Source organism: Sturnira hondurensis, unplaced genomic scaffold (assembly GCF_014824575.4).
Source record: "Sturnira hondurensis isolate 20B ecotype Veracruz unplaced genomic scaffold, ASM1482457v3 Scaffold0019216, whole genome shotgun sequence".
NCBI classification, from domain to species: Eukaryota; Metazoa; Chordata; class Mammalia; order Chiroptera; family Phyllostomidae; genus Sturnira; species Sturnira hondurensis.
The window spans coordinates 2,827,075-2,847,301 of NW_028091847.1; the positions used below are offsets into that span (position 1 = coordinate 2,827,075).

Genomic DNA, 20,227 nt, shown 5'->3' on the forward strand with positions numbered 1-20,227 from the left:
ATCCTGCAGACACATGGTTAAGGAATCCTAGAAATAGGAAATAGGATTTCTGGGGGAGATGTTTGTATCATAATAAGCCAACAAACAGACCTCTTGGGAGAGGAGGAATTAAGAGAATAACACGATACCTGCAGGGGAGATAAAGATACGACCAGGTCTGCAAAGAAGGAACCTGGGGCAGAGAAACCAATGTGTCTCTTCTTAATGTTTTTGATCTTTGATTATTATATACTGGCTAAAAATCTTTGGGAATTTCCTCTTTGCAATAGACTTTTTTGTGTTTGCATGATGTGGAAGCTTACTAACTGTTTCAATCTCTTCTTTACTGAAGATTGTCATGTTATTTGGATACTCCTGATGGAGTTAGTACCAGCCCTGCCCTTTTCCATGAAGTGAGCTAATGATGGTTTTCCTATCAGCAGTGTTCCAGGAATTCCTTGGTGTACCAGAAGTCCCTCACACAGCGTCTTGTTATTTTTGGATTGAGGATGTGCATGTGCACCGTGGCTCTGAGATTCAAGCCCAGTTCCTTGAGTGCGAGGCATAAACATACATGGCCTGAGCCGGGTTCCTGACTTGTGTCCCTACTAGGCAGGCTTGTCTCTTATGGAGCTATGCTGCAGACTATTTCAGGGGACTGACGTTCACCCTTGGCACACCAGTTCCCTTGTCCCTGGTTTTAGAGTTAGATGGCCTGTACTTGAACTCTTGCTGGCAGTGGCTAGTCAGCAGTTTGACTTCAATCAAATCTCTTATTGCTGTGAATCTCAATTTCCTCTTTTGTGAAATGAGACTAGCAATACCTCTTGCTCACAGAATTGGTATTGGTCTGATCTTTAAATCTATCATTTATCTATTCCACAAACATTTATTGGAAATTTACCTACTTGGAAGACAGAGGACAAAGTTGAATAAGACAGGACATCTGCCCTGGAGAACCTCTTTGTCAGGTGTTGAGTAGATCAAGGAATACAATACACCCATTGAAAAACAACCTTACTTCACACCCACTAGGCTGGCTATTATTATTTGAAAAATGGAAAATTAATAAGTATTAAGGTGGATGTGGAGAAACTGGAACACAGGTGTATTGATGGCAGTAGTACAAAGAATACAGCTGCTCTGGGAAACAGTTTAGGAGTTCTCCAGAAGTTAAAAATAGAAATACCATGTGATCCAGCAAGACCATTTCTGGTTACATGAGGTCTGTCCGGAAAAGGGCCAGCCATTGTTAATATAATGGGAACGATTTGCATGACATCGATGTAGCCTGGCAGCCAAGGAGAGTGGACTGGAATGTGCATGCACGAACAGTGAATACTTCCCTGTACTGGTCAGGGGGCATGGTAGACACTGTGTACTATGTGGACATCACATTAAAAAATGACTGAGTGACTAGAGCAACGAATCTGCACCAAATTTTGCATTAAGCTCGAACATTCCTCAGTGGAAACTATTTGGATGATTCAGAAGGCCGCAGCTATGGGCAGCTGGTGACTGGCAGCTACATCATAACAATGTGCCCACTCATGCATCACATTTTGTGCAGTTTTTTGGTAAAACATCAAATCATCCAGGTGACTCAGCCCCTCTTCAACCCAGATTTGGTGCCCCGTGACTTCTGCCTTCTCCCAAAACTAAAATCACCTTTGAAAGGGAAGAGATTTCAGACTGTTGATGAGATTCAGGAAAATATGACAGGGCAGCTGCTGGCAAGTCCAACAAAAGATTTTGTAGGGTGTTTTGAACAGTAAGTGAAAGAGATGCTGGGAGAATTGTGTGAGGTCTCAAGGTCCCTACTTTGAAGGTGACTGAGGCATCATTGTCTTATGCACAATATTTCTTGTATCTTGTAACATCTTCAATAAATGTCTCTAGTTTTTGCAGAGTGTGGCTGGATACTTTCTGGACAGACCTCATATACCCCCCCCAAAACTGAAAGCAGAAACTGAAGCAGAAACTTGCACATCAGTAATTATAACAGTGTTGTTTGCAACAGCCAAAAGGTGGAAACAACCTAAGCGTCCATCACTAGGTGAATAGATAGAGAAAATGTGGTGGATAAAAACAATGAAAGATACTCCGCCTTGAACAGGAATGGAGTTCTGACACGTGCTACATGAGTGAACCTTGAACACATTATGCTAAGTCAAATACATCAGACACAAAGGAACAAATAATTTATGATTTGGAGTACCTGCAATGGGCAAACTCGGAGAGACAGAGAGTGGAGTAGAGGTTACCAGGGGCAAGGAGGAAGGGGGAGTTAGTGTTGAGCGAGAACAGAGTTTCCATTGGGGACAGTGGAAGTGTTCCGGTGACAGATACACAACATTTGAATGTACTTAATGCTGCAGAATTGGACACTTAAAATTGTTTAAATGGTTCAGTCTTATGCCATGTATTTTTTAAATCCTCACCCAAGGATATATTCATTGATTTTTTTATCCAAAGACATTTTTTCATCGCTTAATTTTTTTCATTGCATTGAGGGAAAGAGAGAGAGAGAGAGAGACATTGATGTGAGAGAGAAACATTGATGGCTGCCTTCTCTTATGCACCCCAACTGGGGATTAAACCCAAAACCTGGATGTGTTCCCTGACTGGGAATCGAACCCCTGACAGTTTGGCCCATGGGAAGGATGCTCCAACCAAGTGAGCCACACAGACCAGAGATCACCAAAATTTAAAAATAAAACAAAAACTTTAAAATGCCTAAAATGCTGCACAAATGGGGGACTGTTAACTTGAATTAGGATTAATAGGATTATGTCTATAATCAATCTCTCTTTTAAAAAATGAAGTATGCATGAAATTACCTTGTCATTTATTTATCAGTAATAAATGACAGTCAGTACTTTCATAGTAATGAAATTACTATGTATTTTATCACATTTATTACGTGATATTGAAGAGCAAGCATCTGTCAGATAAACTTTAATAATAATTAATTTATGCCCCATCCTCTTCCAAAAACAACTTGAGATAATTCACCCTAAACACATCAGAGTACTGAGATCAAACCCAATTAACATAAGATAAAATATAGAAATTGAGATAGAAAAGTGGAAAAGAGAGAATAGCAATTGAGCAAAACTGTCAGGCTTCCGGGAACCAGGAAACTGTTAATATTCATCAGACCTTTTATAAGTGCTTGAAATATCATCAGCCTCAGCATGATCATTGTATGGATCTATAGCAGTGATTTTCAACCTTTTCCATCTCATGGACACATAAACTAATTATTAAAATTCTGCGGCACACCGAAAAATGTTATATTTTTGCTAGTCTGACAAAAAATAGGTATAATTTTGATTGACTTACCAAAAAAGTAATAATAGTAATTACCTGCCCTCTTTGCTCAAAAGTGATTTGTTAAAAAAATCAGTGCTTATACTTGTACATAAGGATTTCTGCTACCAAGAATTAACCAATCAGACACAAACTTATTATGTGGCGTGACCAATAAGACGTAACTCCATTATATGATCTATATATTTATGGTTCAAGCCAGGGCATTCACACCAGATAGCTATTGTGTTTGCTATTGTCATTTTTTAATTGGACAGTCTAAGGGAAAAGGAAGTCAGTGCCCCTGACTAAATAGTCTGGTATTGTATGTCTTAAGAATTCTTATGGCACACTGGTTGAAAATTGCTGGTCTTCAGTGTTTTGTGTTGTTACCATGTACAGTTCTAGGAATTTATTAATGTAATTACAGAAACAGAACACCTAATTGAAATGGAAAAAGGGTGTAAAACAATGAACGTGTTATCCTGAGTTTGAACTCTCAGAACCTGTTTTGTGCTTAATGAAAGAGGCTCTTGGAGAGACATCTGTCCCGCTGGCCAAATCAATCTCTTACATCTTCTCCGGCTCCTGCGATGTCTGTGAGGTAGCCTGGCATGACAGCCATCGTCTCCATCTGGGTTCCCCCTGCCTCCCATGCTTCCCCTGCAGACCCCATCCCAGCAGCCTGGGTCCCACAAGGCCCGGTGTAGCTACGACTCTTACACCCTGTTCATGTGTCCTTCCCGGCACACCCTCCTGTCTTCCTGGCCAAGTCCTCACCTCTTTCAGAGGACAGTTCAGACTTCACCTAAGACTTCTCCAGCCACGTTGTACTTTTGCACATTGAAGTTACACATTAACTGTTTAGTTGGGGTTGTAAATGAATAGAAAATCTGATGACCTTTGCTTTGTTTCTCTTTTTAAAAATAATTTTATTTATTTTTTGAGAGAGGAGAAGGGAGGGAGAGAAAGAGGGAGAGAAACATCGAGGTGAGAGAAACATCCATGTGCAGTTGCCTCTGGCACTCACCCCATCTGGGGACCTGGCCCACACCTGAGGAATGTGCCCTGACCAGGAATAGAACCAGCGACATTTTGCTTTGTGGGTGATGCCCAACCAACTGAGCCATAATGGCCAGGGCTATTTTATTTCTTGTGGAAATGAAAAACAAGGTGTGATTCTACCAAAGACCATATAATATGTTTTATTAGAAATGATAACATATTTAAATAATGATCTATGAGAACCAGGAGGGATACTCAAGACTACATAATTCAACCTTTGTACATGAAAATAAGCAGAGATCCTGAGAAAGAAAGTAACTTGTTCAAGATTACCCTGTATATTCACAGTAGAAGTAGAGGCTTGGACACCTGTTTTCCTGAAGCCCTGTATTTCTCTAATGCCATGATAAGTTCATTTACATTGTGTTTTATTTAATAATTAGCAGACAAGAATTTAGATACACCCTACACATAGGTGAAGAGAGATAACATAATACAGTGGAAAGAACACTGGCTTAGCCAAAGCCATGGACCTTGGCCAAGTCGCTTCATGGTTCTGGTCCTCTGTTGTTTCTCCTGTAAAATAGGGACAAACTGGATGGATTTAAGGTTATATCTGCTTCTAGCATTTGGTGAACCTACTATATATATTATTGGCCCAGTTCCATTAAAGAATTTACAAGTGCCAGTGGAGCACACATCTCTGGCTTCTGCTCCCTCCTCCACACCGTTTTCCTTGGCATCAGCCTCAGACCACACCCCTCCCTCCTTTCACCTGTTTTCTTTCCTTTATTAAACTTGACTTAACCTTTACTTTATTCAACTCACAATTGGTAGGGTCCTCCACAATCATTGGCCTAATTATGGCCTCTGCTCTGCACCTGATCCCTCTTACTATCTGACACCTTATCACACTGCACCAGGGTCAATGATTTTCTTGTCTGGGTCATTAGACTATGAATTGACGAAGGCCCGAGGTCATGGTGCATTTTTCTAGCCCAAGCGCCTATTATGGTGCCTACTTCGTAGTCGAGAGCCAGTAAGTGTTTGGGTCTGATTACTTTTGCCTGGGAAGCAAAGATAACACTGTCGTTCTATATTCATCTGAAGCTGTTAGAGTTTTCATAAAAGGAGTATTGAAACTGAGTTTTCAAGAATGATTAGAATTTGGAAGGGAGTGTGAAACGATGATAACGCTGGAATAACTAAAGGGAGACAGGCAGCTAGAAGCAGGGACTCAGATCGGTATTACTTAGTTGGATAGCAGAACCTCTGTACCAGAATCATCTGGGTGCTCGTGTAAATTACAGATTTCACCTGTCACTCCTCATTTCACCCAGCACCCCCCAATCTGAATCTGGAGGTCTGGATTTACCTTTAGAACAAGGGTCCTATACACAAATGGAGTGTCTTGAAATTCTGGAGGGAATGTTGGCAGTTGTGGGCAATTGAAAGCTATTTTAAGCTTTTAAAGAGGAAGAATGATGGAAACGGAGCTTTAGGAAGGACAGAGACTGGTAGTTTGCAAAACAGATTGATGGGCATTGCGTCCTGAGTGGCAAGGATGCGATGCTAGGGGTGCACCAAAGTATTCCACCAAAGAGGAATGGTAAGTTTGTTCTCTATCAGCAGTACCAGGAATGGAGAACAAGCGGTAGCTCCAGGAGGTATTTTGAGAGATGAAATGACAAGGCCTTGTGAGAGACTGAACATAAGCCACAGTGTCAGGGAAGGAGCTTGAAATGACAACTGTGTTTTGGGCACCTCGGGAAAAGGGCAGATCTAATGCTGCACACGCTCTTTCCGTCTAATGAGTTCCAGTTCAACCTGAGGTGGCTGAGGTGCCTGGGAGGCATCCAGGTGAAGATGTGGATTGGCAGCATGGACTTGAGCTTGACCAAAGGTCTGAGAGGAAGACAAAGATGTGAGAAAGTCAACGGCATGATGGAAGAGGAAGGAAGGAAACCTGGACACCTGAGTTCAGACTTCCAGGGAGCAGCAACATTAGACAGGAGGAGGAAGATGAGGCAAGGAAGAAATAGAGAAGTAGGGAAATGAATAAAGATTGAATAATAATAATAAAGATGAATAAAGATTGGATAAAAATGAACCCAAAGGAAGAGAAAGGTTTAAGAAAGTGAGTAGCCATTATGTCAGAGGTGCTAGAATTTGAGAAGGATAAGAACAGACCTTTCAATTTGGCAAAGATGGTATTAGATGAAAACGAATTTTTAAAAAGTAAAAATCTGCAGTACTTTCTGGCGTGATCTATCATACCAAGAGTAAATGAAAACTCTTGATGACAAATTGTGTTGACAATTAATAAGCAAAAATATACTTCTAACAAACTGGTTCCCAGAAGGACACTCTTCTGTTGGAGAGCTGGGAAATTGAGGAGGGGAGATAAGGAGCTAAGTTTCAAAGGGAGAACAGATTAGGGTGCTTGGACAGAGAGAAACTTATCAGGAAATCCTAACACGTATGTACCTTAATGAACTTGCTTACTAAGTAAGATTGCGTTCATTATTTTAAAAGGTTCCATTCAGATGGTTACGGCATCATCTGAGACCAACAGGAGGTGTCATGTAGAATGGAGCCATGTATCCACTGCTCTGTTTTTATGCTTTTGGGCTGGCCAAAAAAGTCTGTGTGGTTTTTTCCATGAAATAAAAGATACATTTTTCATTTTCACCACTAACTTGATTGACTTGGATACATTGAGTCTGTCGGCTACTTCCTGTGTGGGATAACATCGATTGTTCTCAACATCTCCATTTGATCGCTATCAACTTCAACTGGGCTACCCGACCGTGGAGCATCGTCCAGTGAGAAGTCTCCAGCAACAAACTTCACAGACGACTTTCGACATATTCGATCAGTCACGGCACCTTCTCCATACACTGCACAAATCTTTTTTTTCATTTTTACCTTTCTTGAGATAATAAAGCATAATATGCTGAAAATGTTTCAATCCATCTTCAAATATGTCCTTCCATCTTCAATATTAAAATGGCTACATAAGAACTCACCAATTTTGATAAGTTCTTTTGAAACGGATGCTGATATAACACCTGTCACAATACAATCACACAAAATTGTTTCAGATTAAGTTGAAGACAACTAAGCATTACTAGAGCCACCTTAAGGAAAAAAATGAAATGAACTTTTTGCCCGATTCACTACCTTAAAATGCGGCTTCAGAGAAAGAAACAGTCCCTTATAACACATCATGCCTCCATTTCTTCCTTAATGATCTGGGGCGGCAAGTGGGAGGAGGTCCCCTTTTAAACATAAAAAGCAAAGCGCCAGAAGATGCACGCATGGACAGTGCCTTCGTGCAGGCTGCCCTGGCTCGTCAATTCCGTTTGGTATCCTCATCGCAGTGCTCCACCGCTGGGTGGATATCCATCAGGGCACAAACTGCTCCACTGTTTAAAGGTTTTAAATGACTTGAGAACACCAGTGTTTTCTGTTCTCCATCTACATTATGTATACTGGGTGAATTTAGGTGTTAAATCCTTGACCATCTTTTTCTATGAACAAAGATATGTGCTTTGGGGAATAAAGCAGACAATCCTCAGGAAGAATGATAAAATTTCTCCCATTTAGTAGTTATTTGAAAGGAAAGCAAAGAAAAAGAAAGGAAAAAGAATGGCTTAGTAATGACACGAGGATTTTTCTGTTTCCTGAACTGAAATGGAGGCGACCAATGCTCGGGAGACTTCCTGTTATTGAAATGTTATCCGTTGCACTCAAACAAGTAAAATGAAGCAGCTGGATGAGATCCATAGGCCATTTTCCAAACTATACATGGAGATATAACCTGACAGGGATTTTTTTTCCCTCCTGAGTTGTGAATATTTTCTTGTGTCAGATTCTTTAAAACTCCTAAGAGTCTCTAAGTTCTTATATAACTGTAGGGCAATAAAACAGATTTCTGCTTACCACCTAGTGATTTCTACCTGTGGACTTCATTTAATCATCAATTCATCCGTTAGCAGACTTGCCAAGTTGCCGAAGCCCAGTGCTGCAGGAGGGCCTGCGAGGCTGGCTGCACTCTGGTTTTCTGTGAATGTCCAACCCTTGCTGTGGTCCTGCCTGATGCCCAGACATAGATGGGTATCGAGGCCTCTGTTTCCTTCTGACCATCATTTCAGGGTGACTTATAAAAAGCAAAGAAACCTCTTCCTCAGTGACTCTGCTAAATATGATCTTCAGGTAACTTTTCTGTAGTCTTCATCCTTCTTGAAATTGTTTCCTCTGTCAGTGGCGAACCTTCATCAGTCTTGTCTTATAACAAGCTTGTATAAATAGATACAGAGATTATCATTTCCAAAAAGAGCTATAAAATATATAAAATGTAGGATTTATTTACATCTTTCAAATGGGGTTTACATACCATTAGCTCCAAAGCATTTGTTTTAAAGTGTCATGTAAGTCATTTCTTAAGTGATAAAAGTGGCAAATGTTTAAAGCGCTTTTAATCGTATGTTGAAAAAAGGTATGGAGTGGAATGTAGAAATTCTCCTCGCTGTTTTCTAGCTTGCAGTACCACTCTCTGAAAGCAGTCACTGTTAGCAATGTCTTAAGTTTCTTTGTAGGAATATTCTAAGCATGTAGTTTTACGTATGGGTATGTGTACACACTCATTTTTACACAAATGATCGTGCTACGCTCACTTTTCTGCATCTTGCTTTCTTTTAAGTCACTTAAAGTGACTATGTCATATCCACATGACTCGACAGCTTCATCCTTTTACAAGCTGCCTGGTGTTTCACCGTACGCATGCTCTGTAATTTACTGATGAGAATTTAAGTAATTTCCAGTTCACATCTCTCTGGGTGTTGTTGCAGTGCTATTGCTCTGATAGCAAACACTCTTAGAAGTGGAACGACTAAGTCAAGGAGCTTGCCTTTTAAATTTGGTGAGCTATTTTTAAGTTATCTTGCACAAATTTACACTTCTGCCAATATTGTCTGAGAGTGTTTCCACCTTCTCATCTGTAGGTCTCCCTTTGAGACCTGAAATTTCTACTATTTTATTGGTTGATAATTGTTACTTCTTTTTACTATGTCTTTGTTGGGTTAGTGTGTATTAAGCCTTTTTTATATGTAAGACTAATAGCTATTTGCATTTTGTATGAATTTTCTGTATTGTGTTCTTTGTCTCTTGCGGGGTTCATGTTATGAAAGGGAAAAACCATTCACTAGGATAGACTACCACTTAACAGAGAACAAAGCGATGGTTCACAGGAAGCTACGTGTATGTGTTCTACGCATGCACACTTGTACAAACTCTGACTCATTTGAAGACCTAAAAGAAAGCTTGAGAAAGAAAGTGTGGCCACACAGCCTGAGAAGAAAAAGAAAACAGTCTGTCTAGAGACAGATGTGGGAGTCTAGCCCCACTCTATTAGTTTTCTATTGCTGCATAACAAAGGATCGGGCCCTGGCTGGTGTGGCTCAGTGGATTGAGTGCAGGCCTGTGAACCAAAGGGTTTCCGGTTCAATTCCCAGTCAGGGCACATGCCTGAGTTGCGGACCAGGTCCCCAGGGGCACCAGGGGCACGCAAGAGGCAAGCAGACATTGATGTTTCTCTCCGTCTCTTTCTCCCTCCATTCCCCTCTGCTTAGAATTAAATAAATAAAATCTTTAAAAAATATTTTTAAAAATTAAAAACCAAAACTTAAAAAAGTGATCATATGCTTAGCAGCTCAGCTCAATTTCCCTGGAACAGGAGTCTGGAGATGGCATGACGGGCTTTTTGCTCAGGCCCTAGAGATTAAAGTTACAGTATTGGCTGGCTGCACTTGGTATCCTAAATCCACGCGGCTGTGGCAGAATTCTGTTCCTTGCAACCACAGGACTAATGTCGCTATTTCCTTACTGGCTGTCAATCAGCTGGAGGCCGTTCTCAGCTCCCAGAGGCTGCCTGTGCTCCTTCCACATGTCCCCCTCCAAAGCCAGCTTTGGAATCTCCCCTGTGTTAAACCCATTTCATGCTTCCAGTCTCTCTGACTTCTAGACCCAGATCTAAAGAGTTCATACGATTGGGTCAGGCCCAGCTGGGTAATCTACCTCTCTTAAGGTCAGGCGGTTTGGAACAAATCAGAGTGGCAAAACTTCCTTCACAGTAGCACCTAAATTAGTGTTTGACTGATTCACTGGGAGGAGGTAGGTGCACCACAGGGGCCAGCAGTATTACAGGCCCTCTTAGAATTGTGCCCACCTCGCTCCACACCTGCTTTCCTCCGGGGAAGTGGACAGAGCTCAAGTAATTTGGCCGAGGAACTCAACTGCACTGAAACATTAAATCCCAGAAGAAGGGGCCATGACTGGCATCCATCTAACTCTGTGTACAACAAAGGACATCCATGCGTGTGGGTCAAAGATCCATGTGGGCAACCAAACTGCAGAAAAAGCTAGAAGGAAGATCTAGGTAACCGCGCGCACAGTATAGGGGTCAGGCAGACCTTCCTGACCAAGGATCCGCACCAGGTATTTGCAGCTCCACCTGCTGCCCTCTCGATCCCCACATTGTGGCCCACCAGAGGACAGGTCATTCACTGGCTGCACATGAATTTTGAATCCTTGCCATTTTTTTTCTAACATCAGTGCGATCAGAGTGTGGTTTTGGGAGCCATGGGGTGTTGGTTTTGAGTGTTCAATGGAACAGAATGAATTGACCTAAGTAAGCCAGCCACTAAGAGGAATTGTTGGTGAGCATTATCCTAAAAGAATTCTAAAAACTTGCTCTGCCCTCCCTCTGTCTCTCTCCCTTGCATCTTCCTACCTGCCATTGCGATTTCAGGCACATTATACGTGACTTGCTTGAGACTGAAGAGGCTTATATAAAAGACATGAAGAGCATAATTGATGTAAGTAGATGGGGGGCAGTTAAGCATGTATTCAAACTGAAGAAAATTTTTTTTTTGCACAAACAGAATCAAAATAGCTACCATATGTCTCTAGATTCCCCGCCATCCCCAGGTTTCGGGTCTTCCAATGTTACAAGTGGCTTTCTAGGAGGAATAAGAACATTTTTATGACTGTTGATCCATGCAACTCAGTAGCTTCAAAGGGTTGCACCGGCTTGTACTGATTCCAGTAATGCTCACTAGGTACACCATATGCTTACTAGCAATGTATGTGATCGTTTAAATGTTTTTGATAATTTAATGAGGGAGAATTGTTTCTCATTGTTTTAAGTAACAGTTTTTGCTTAAGAGTGAAAATGTGTATTTTCCTAGGGGCATAATTTTGAGAAATAAATTATATGGACAAAATGATAATATAATTTTTTACCACAAAATATCAGAAAACTAAATATCCTATTCAAAAGAGAATGGTTAACAAAGTCTGATATACATGCTAAATGAAATATAATTCAAGTGTTACAAAGTAATTATTTTGAATACTTTGTAGATATATTGAAAAATGCTTATAAGATTAAATTAAAAACAATATATGTAAAAATTTATAAGCAGACTCTAAAATGTGTATGTCAAAACAGAATACAAATTATTTATGTGCTGTGATTATAACCATATAAAACAAGCTCTCTAAAAGTCATGAAGGAAATGTAACAGAACAATAGCAATTGCAATAGGTCAGGAATGATGGGCAAGTTTTTTCCTTTTACACTTGACTTGCACAACATAATCATTTAAAAAGTGTTTGTTCTTCCTATAAAATGCCATTTTATTATCATCACCAATAAATCCTCTTCTTCTGAAGATGGACAGATGAGGAAAATAATAGCAAAAGAACTGGATGAAATGGCTTTCAGGAAATAGGTGAACTATATTCTCTGATTATTTTATTAAAGTTTTATTCCCTGGAATGGCTAATTCATGTTCCCATCTGTAAAGCCTGTTTCTATCTCTACAGGGTTATATCACTCCGATGGACTTTATTTGGCTGAAGCATCTGATTCCAGACATTCTTCAGAATAATAAGGATTTTCTCTTTGGGAATATCAGAGAACTTTACGAATTTCACAACAGGTATATAATATTTCACATTATCAGGAAGAATGGAAAGTAAGAGAAGTTTGGAAATCTGACTGATGGAATTTGGAGATGAGAGTGCTTAGATATTTTTGGGCTTCACAACTAATCCAGAGTCAGTGGATGGGATGGGACACGAAGGACGGAGAAGTGCCCCGGTGCCTGGGGCGGGCGGGAAAGACACTCGTGGAACATGGGCAAGGGGTTGGGCACCCAACGCGGTATTCGCTTGTGTGTTCTTTTGCTTGTCCATCTATTTATGCATCCACCTTTACTGAGCACTTGTTCAGTGTCAGGCCCTGGGTTCAGCACAGGGGGTACAACGATGACCAAGACACTCCTTCACATACCTATTATCATAGGGTAGTGCTGGGAGCGAGGGCGTAAAAAATGCTAACTAGTCAAACGAGTTGTCCCTTTAGCCCAGGGCTTCTTGGATGTTGAGCTCTAAAGAAATGAGGGAGGAAGGGACTCTGGAAATCATCTCCCAACCCTCCCATTTCACAGATGAGGGAGCCTCAGCTTGTTCTATCACTTTACTCACTAGAATGACCCCCAAAGCACACATCTAATTTACAGAATGGAGAAGAACCTAGGCTGATTCCTATCCACACTTCATGTCTCTTGATCTGTTGTCAAAACTGAAATGGAAATCTTATTTCTGCAACTTTCCCTGGAGACATTTTGCAGCTGCTTTGAACTTCAGGTTCACGAAACCTTATCTTGTAAGGTCTGGTGGAGGACTAGCTGAGATATTGTTTGTGAATCACTTAGCTTATGCCTGGCTTATAGTAAGCTCTCAGGGGTAGTCATAGTAGTAGCAGCAGCAACAGCGGCTCTTATTAACATTATTATCAGGTAACAGGAAGCATCAGTGCCTCTGGCCTATCAAAGACTAGTGCCTAGAATTGTCAGAACAGCTATAGATGGTTTCTAGGAAGCCTAGTAATGTCTCAGAATACTTCTCTTCCAAATCAGTGTGTTGAAGATGAGTCAAGAGCAATAAAGCCTGAAAAACAACATTGTTCCAGGCACCTCTTAGAACCTTATTTGCTTTTACTTTATTTTTTAAGATTGCACTTATTTATTTTTAGAGAGAGAGGAAGGCAGAGAGAAAGAGGGAGAGAAACATCAACCAGTTGCCTCCTGTACATGCCCTGACCAGGGATCGAACCCACAACCCAGGCCTGTGCTCTCACCGGGAATCAAACCAGCAACCTTTCACTTTGCAGGATGACATCCAACCACCTGAGCCACACCAGTTAGGGCTGATTTTATTTTTTTAATATTTAACATATGTAAAAGTGATTAACAAGCATTATTATACCATTCTTTCCCTAGGACTTTTCTGAAAGAATTGGAAAAGTGCACTGAAAATCCTGACCTTCTAGCACCTTGCTTCCTCAAGAGAGTAAGTCTGTGTTCCCAATAGATGAAAATGACCATGTGATTCAGTCAGCCCTTAGTTTCCTGTGTAAGTGACAAGGGCTAATAGAAGTACCAATGGTCTGAAAAACATATCTGCCTTTTGAATGCAAAGCAGGAGTCCTTTGCGGTACCTCATGCAAAGCGTGAGATGCATCCAGTTTGAGCTCCCGCTGGTAGGTGGGAGCCACTTACAAGCTTGGCTTCCTGCAAAGCCCAGAGGAAAGAAAGACTGCCCTCCTCCCCACCCCTCACCCCCCTAGGCAACCCAAAGCAGGTGATCCTGAATGACTCTGAGTGACTAACCTAATTCTTTTAGAACCAGAGTCACACTTACATTCCTCACTCGTATTAATACTCTCAAGAGGAGAACTGATGTTAAACCAAAAATCCCTGACCATGTATTTACTTCCACGTTGTTTTGTACAGCACAGAGGGTCATTGGAACGTGTTAATTCTACAGCCTCTCTGACGCGTAGCACCCGATTTGTGAATTTCCTATCCCACCTCTGACTACCCCACATACCTCTGACTACCTTCCCTTCACCGCACAACTCTCTTCCCTCTCATGGCTTCTCCACCCCTGGCGTGGGCAACACAGGCTGTCTGGGCGGGTGGTGCTCTCGGGAGCTGGCACGGGGAGACGTTGTACCCGCTGATCCCATCAGGGCTCCCCTCCCTGTAGGGGGACTGCGCAGGTGGTCCTGGTTCCCTCTCCTCGACCAAACATTCCCATCTCTTCTCTTTCCCAGCTAGCCCTCCTTTTCATTCTCTTCCTTGTTTTACTTTTAAAAAACATTTTATTTTATTTTAATTGTTGTTCGAGTACAGTTTCTGTGTTTTACTCCCATTCCAGCCCACCCCCCAGCCCTCCCCACCTCCCTCCCATTTCCACCCCCTAGTTTTGTCCATGTGTCCTTTATACTTGTTCCTGCAAACCCTTCCCTTTTCCCCCTGAAATTCCCTCCCAGCTCCCCTCTGGTCACTGTCAAGACAGTGAAATAGAGAACAGGCTGGCAGTGACCTTGTTTAACTTTTTGTGAGCCTGAGACAACAGATAAAACAACTTCCAAATTTGGAAGCAAATTTTTAAGTTTATAAACCCAAATTATGGCAGCTAAGTTTAAGAGCAGTACCCCTGATAAACTGAAAGCAAGCAAATAAAAATCCCCAGGCTTCAAGGTATCTGACACAGTGGAAAATCAGAGCTTTCAACCTTCAAGAGCTTAGGAGGTCCCTTCTATGGTCTGTGTGTGGGCTTCCCACACACGGCCCCAGCATAGGGTTGTTTGTTTTTATCAGGTGCTAGAATTCAAGATAGTGCACTAATAATTAGTTTGTGTTCAATCTGATTAATGTCCTTATTGAATTATTTTTACAGTATTATTAATGTTTTACATTACTTTGAAATTTTACACTCAGCAAACTACCAAAGTGAAATCTAGCTTTAGAGTTTAGAAATATTTTGTAAATGCTTGTGTCATTATTGCAAAGACATTTAAATTTTTGAATAAGAAAAAGACCAAATTCTTGTGGGGAAACATAGATACAACAAATAAAAATTGTCCAAGTATGAGGAAGTGGTCAGGGGATTGCTAATGAAACATCTTCTCTTAGAAGAATTCCTCTCCTACAGTTATACAAAGCTTCTAATAGTTCCTCACCTTGGGAGACACCTTAGAAATCTTCGATCCAGACCACAGACTCTGCATATAATCCTATATGATTCATGATGTTGGGGAAAACATTCGGGTAATAAATTCTTAATACCACAGTTATCTAATCTTTGAGAATTTTTGAGGGAACTGGCTACTGCTGTGCAAAGACTTGTATTTGTTAGCCAATAAGGCTGGCCTATCATCTTTTATTTTCTATAGCAGTTTAGCTTTTCTCAATAGTATTTGCAGATTCATAGACGTGAATTTTGAAATACTGATCTGGCCAAATGTTTTCCTCGGGCTCTGTCACCCGGAGCCCCAGGGAGATTCTGCCACAGAGACCTAGCTCTACACAGAATCATATTTTGTCAGTGGTTCACTTTTGGTTTTATTTGCTCAATGAAAAGAGCGCTGGGCCGGGACTCAGGAAACAGAACTTATTCTATCAAGCTGCTATCTACGTGACCTCAAGAAAGTCCCTTAGCCCCTGGAGTCTCACTTTCCTGCCCCATACAACTGGCTTAACAGTACCAACAGGTAAAGTTGTTGTGGGAATCACATAAAACACTGCAGGCAGAAGGGTTCTACAAAGTAAAAAGTGCTGTGGCAAGAACCGCCACTTGTTGGGTACTCTGCCTGGATCAGGCATTTGTTGAGGGGTTTCTGTGCATCATCTCGTTTAATCTCACAACAACCACAGGAGATGGCTGCTGTTGTGAGCCCACTTAACAAACGAGAATACTGAGGTGTAGGAAGGTTAAATAACTGCCTCTGGCCATATAGTCTGTAATTGACAAAGCCAAGAACTGAACCTGGACCATCTACCACCAGAGCCCATAGTCTTAACTCATAAGAAATCATGTCTCTCTGTGGAAATGAGTTTTTGGTAGCAATTTTTTTAGCCTCCTGATTCTATAAGGAGGTGAGGGAAAATGGGCACTCTCATATGCTGCTGGTTAGTGCACATCCTTTCTCTAAGGAATTTTGGGCTGGAGAGCAAATGGAAATCAATGGCCGTGTTTCGGTACTTGAAGGCCTCTAACGTTCTGTGTTGCTCAAAGGGTGGACACGTAACCAAACAGTGAAGGTTCCAGGGATGCAGGTGCTGGCTCAGCATCTACCAAGAGAACCAGGTCCATCTCTGCTACTGGGAGAGTCTGGGAAAGGTGATGGCTGTTAAGGGTGTTTCGCTGGGTGGGAAGCTGGATCTCCAAAGTCTCCTTCAGCTACTGAGAATCTTCTGGTGGTGAATGCCAAAAGCATCAGAACCTTGAATTCTTTTAGGAGCAAAGGCCAATGTCTTTATGCTCTGACAGACTATTTACGGAAGAGGTGACTTAACCATGTGTAATGTTGTATAAGCCTGGCCTTTGGGGTGGCAGAAATGTTTCCCAAGTCTAGACTACTATTCTAAGGGAGCCACTGAGTTTAACAAACGTACTCAGAATAGTGCCAGTGTATCACAATTACTCAATAGAGAGTTTTTCAGTCAATGCATAGTGAATGTATTATTGTTAAGCTTTGAATTAGTTCCTTAACTAGTATGCATCCCATTTCTCAAGGGCCATCTCTCTTTCACAATGTGTGTGCGTGTGCGTGTGCACATTTTTTTCTGGAGATAGTAGCAAAAGACGGAGTCGCTAGAGCTCTTACAGTGACGTGGCCACTTACAATCCATCAGGATGGGGGGGGAGATACAGAAGTGGAGCTCATTCACTACAACAGTGTTTAGAAGTGGAATAGAGTTGAAGCTGTAAGGGGAAAATAACTCATGTCCACAAGAAGGACATCGAGAACTGGCTTTTAGTGGGAAGATAGGGGCACGGAAATCCGAAAGGACATGATACACGGGCTTCTCTGCCAGAGCAGCATGGGCTCTGTGGTAAGCATAGCACCGTGGACCAGGTTTTTCTGACGGAGCAGATGGAGCTACAGCTGACTTCATTGGCTCAGGGCAGGATGTGGGCAGGTGTGTATCCCTTTTCATGGTCTCAAGGTGGCACAAGCGCTTGGAATTGCTGTGGAGCTCTAGCTCTGAGATAGCCATGTTCCTTTTTCTTCTCGGAATCTTGTGCTGCAGACTGGAAATGATGTCTCACACAAAGTTTGCCACTTTGGGGCTTGCCCACTTGATTTATATCTGTGTGGTTTTGTTTAGACTGCCACATTCTCCTTCTGTGGTGTTTCTATCTGTTGTTTCTTAGGGTTTCCCCCCTAGAATTGGCGTAGATGACAGTAATAAAGGGAGGGTGTTAGTTTTATCACTCAGTAAACAAGTATTTGGGGAGAAAACAACTATTTCAAAGAAATGTTGGTATCCTGAATGAAGAACAGAGGAGGAACAATGCAGGTCAAAACCAACTCCTGTTCACCAGTTTACTTACTTATTTACCAGAGTATTGTAATTGCTCCCAAAGCACCTTATTCAGACCTGTGTTTAGTACTTATGGTTGTTTGTAGCCCCCTTTCTGCTGCCCCATACACGCTCACTCTGACATTAGGTCCTTGATTGTGCATCCCCAGTTTCATACCCATTGAAAAATTCAGGCTTGGGATCCAAGATAGCAGCAGATTAGGTGGAAGTTACACTAATCTCCTCCTAGGACCAAACTGGAATTACAACTCAATTATAGAAAACTAATCCTGAATAACCAACTGAAGATTAGCTGGAGAGAAGCATTATAAACAAGCACTTAACAGAAGAAGCCACTTCAAGACTGACAGAAAGTGAGGTGGTACGAGGAGACTGGTTGGGCTCCCATGGGCAGCAGCTGAAGTTCTGGAGGGATATCTCAGCCATGAGGGCTTCTCCATGAGAAGTGTGGGGTCTAGACCCCAAACTGGGCTCTCCAGCCTAGAGCATCAGAACCAGGAAAGGCAACCACGTAACACTGCCTGTGAAAAGCAGCGGGGTTTCTGTCCACCAGAAAGAGACAGCTAGAGACACAGCCACCCTCTTCAAGGGCCAACATACAAAATTTCATTTGTAGCCACTCACCCTGGGCTCTGGTGGAGAGAGTGCAGAGTAAACTAGAGGCCTATGAGGAGAGCTGAAGGGTCAGCTGCCAGGATCCCTGAGCTCAATCATTCCCCATACTGCAGAAGCCATTTTTCTCAGGCAGAGCACTGCCTTCCATGTGACATCAGCCTGGGGGAAGCAATAGTCCCACCCACCGGAGTTTCTTTTGCACCACCCTGTGCAGCTTATGCCATGCTAAAGAACACAGCTAGAGGCTCTTGCAATGCTAAGCCTAACAGGCAGCCTACAGATGGAGGTGGATCTCTGGCAGCTTAGAGGCTTCTGCTGACCTGCGTCCTGGCTCAGTGCTGGTAAAAGCAGGCCTTGGTGCATAGCTTGGTCCAACAGAGGGAGCACCCAGGCCCAAGAGAGGGAGCCACGAGCTGTGGATCTCTGATAGCTCAAAACAGGTTGCCCAGGACCAGTCACAGGCAGCCTCTGATGAAGGTCTGAACCAGAGTTCCTCCAAAGAGGTCCAGAACCAATGTATTCAGTGTACATCTTTACAAAACAACACAGAAGAATCCAGTAGGGTTCACAAGTAGCACATCCACAGGCAGATCTTGACAGGCACTAAACCCTGACAAGGTGAATAGCTCTTTGTGTGGTCAGCATCTGCATACTATGTTGGGGTTTAGCCTCATAGTCAGCCAGTCTGAGAGGTGATCTCATGAGTGAATGGGGCAATAGCAATCAAGACTCAGTTACAATAGGAGGGCTCACATAACCCACACAAGTGACATTCCTGGAGTCCCCAGCACAGGTGATCAGGGAGACTGTGCCACTGAATTTCATATGATATCTACTACCTAAGGCCATCCTACTAAGACTGGGAGTCATAGCAGATCTATCTAGTACATAGGCACAAACACAAAGATATAAGCAAAATAGGGAGCAAAGAAGCAAGCTCCAAGTGAAAGAACATTTTCCAAAAGAAGAGCTACATGAAATGGAGGCAAGCAATTTATCAGATAATAGAGTTCAAAGTAATGATTATAAAGAGACTCAACAGCATGAGAAAGGGCATAGAAACCATAAAAAAGACCCAGTCAGAAATGAAGAATAAAATATCTGAAGTAAAGAATACACTGAAAGGAGCAAACATTATGTTGAATGAAGCTGAGGATTGAATCAGTGATTTGGGAGACAAGGTAGGAAAAAACACCTAATCAGAGCAGCAAAAAGAAAAATGGATTTTAGAAAAAGCAAGAGTAGTGTAAGGCACCTTTGGGACAATGTGAAGCGTAATAACCCCTTGGCATCATAGGAGTACCAGAAAGAAAAGAGAAGGAGCAAGGGATTGAGAACATATTTGAAGAAATGATGACTGAAAATTCCCTAATGTGGTGAAGGAAAAAGACATGCATGTCTGGGAAGCACAGAGAATCCTGATCAAGATAGACCCAAGAGGCCTGTACAAGGACACATCATAATTAAAAATGGGAAAGATTAAAGACAAGAGAGAATTGTAAAAGCCACAAGAGAAAGGCAGTCAGTTACCTAAAAGGGAGGTCCCGTAAGACTGTCAGCTGATTTCTCAACAGAAACATTTTGGGCTGGAAGAGATTGGTATAAAATACTTAAAGTATGAAAAGAAAGGACATACCACCAAGGCTACTTTATCAAACAAGGTTAGCATTTAGAATTGAAAGAGAAGTAAAGAGCTTTTCAGACAAGAAAAAGCTAAAGGAGTTTGTCACCACCAAACCAGTATTACAAGAAATATTAAAGAGCTGGTCTGAAGAAGGAGGAGGATGAGGAGGACAAGGGAAAACAGAGGAACATAGTTAAAAAAATAAAATGGCAATAAATATGTACCT

The 20,227-nt window shown here is 41.9% G+C and overlaps 1 protein-coding gene across 5 annotated transcripts in view; it reads left to right on the top strand.

The window, feature by feature from the left end:
* MCF2L2 (MCF.2 cell line derived transforming sequence-like 2) overlaps window positions 1-20,227 on the top strand; it is a 207,875-nt gene that overhangs the window by 140,964 nt on the left and 46,684 nt on the right. For all 5 annotated transcript variants that reach the window (XM_037027562.1, XM_037027561.1, XM_037027560.1 and 2 more), the window contains exons 16-18: window positions 11,108-11,174; window positions 12,187-12,302; window positions 13,647-13,716. In XM_037027562.1, the coding sequence (XP_036883457.1) occupies window positions 11,108-11,174; window positions 12,187-12,302; window positions 13,647-13,716 (253 nt within the window). The remainder of the gene's footprint in view (window positions 1-11,107; window positions 11,175-12,186; window positions 12,303-13,646; window positions 13,717-20,227) is intronic.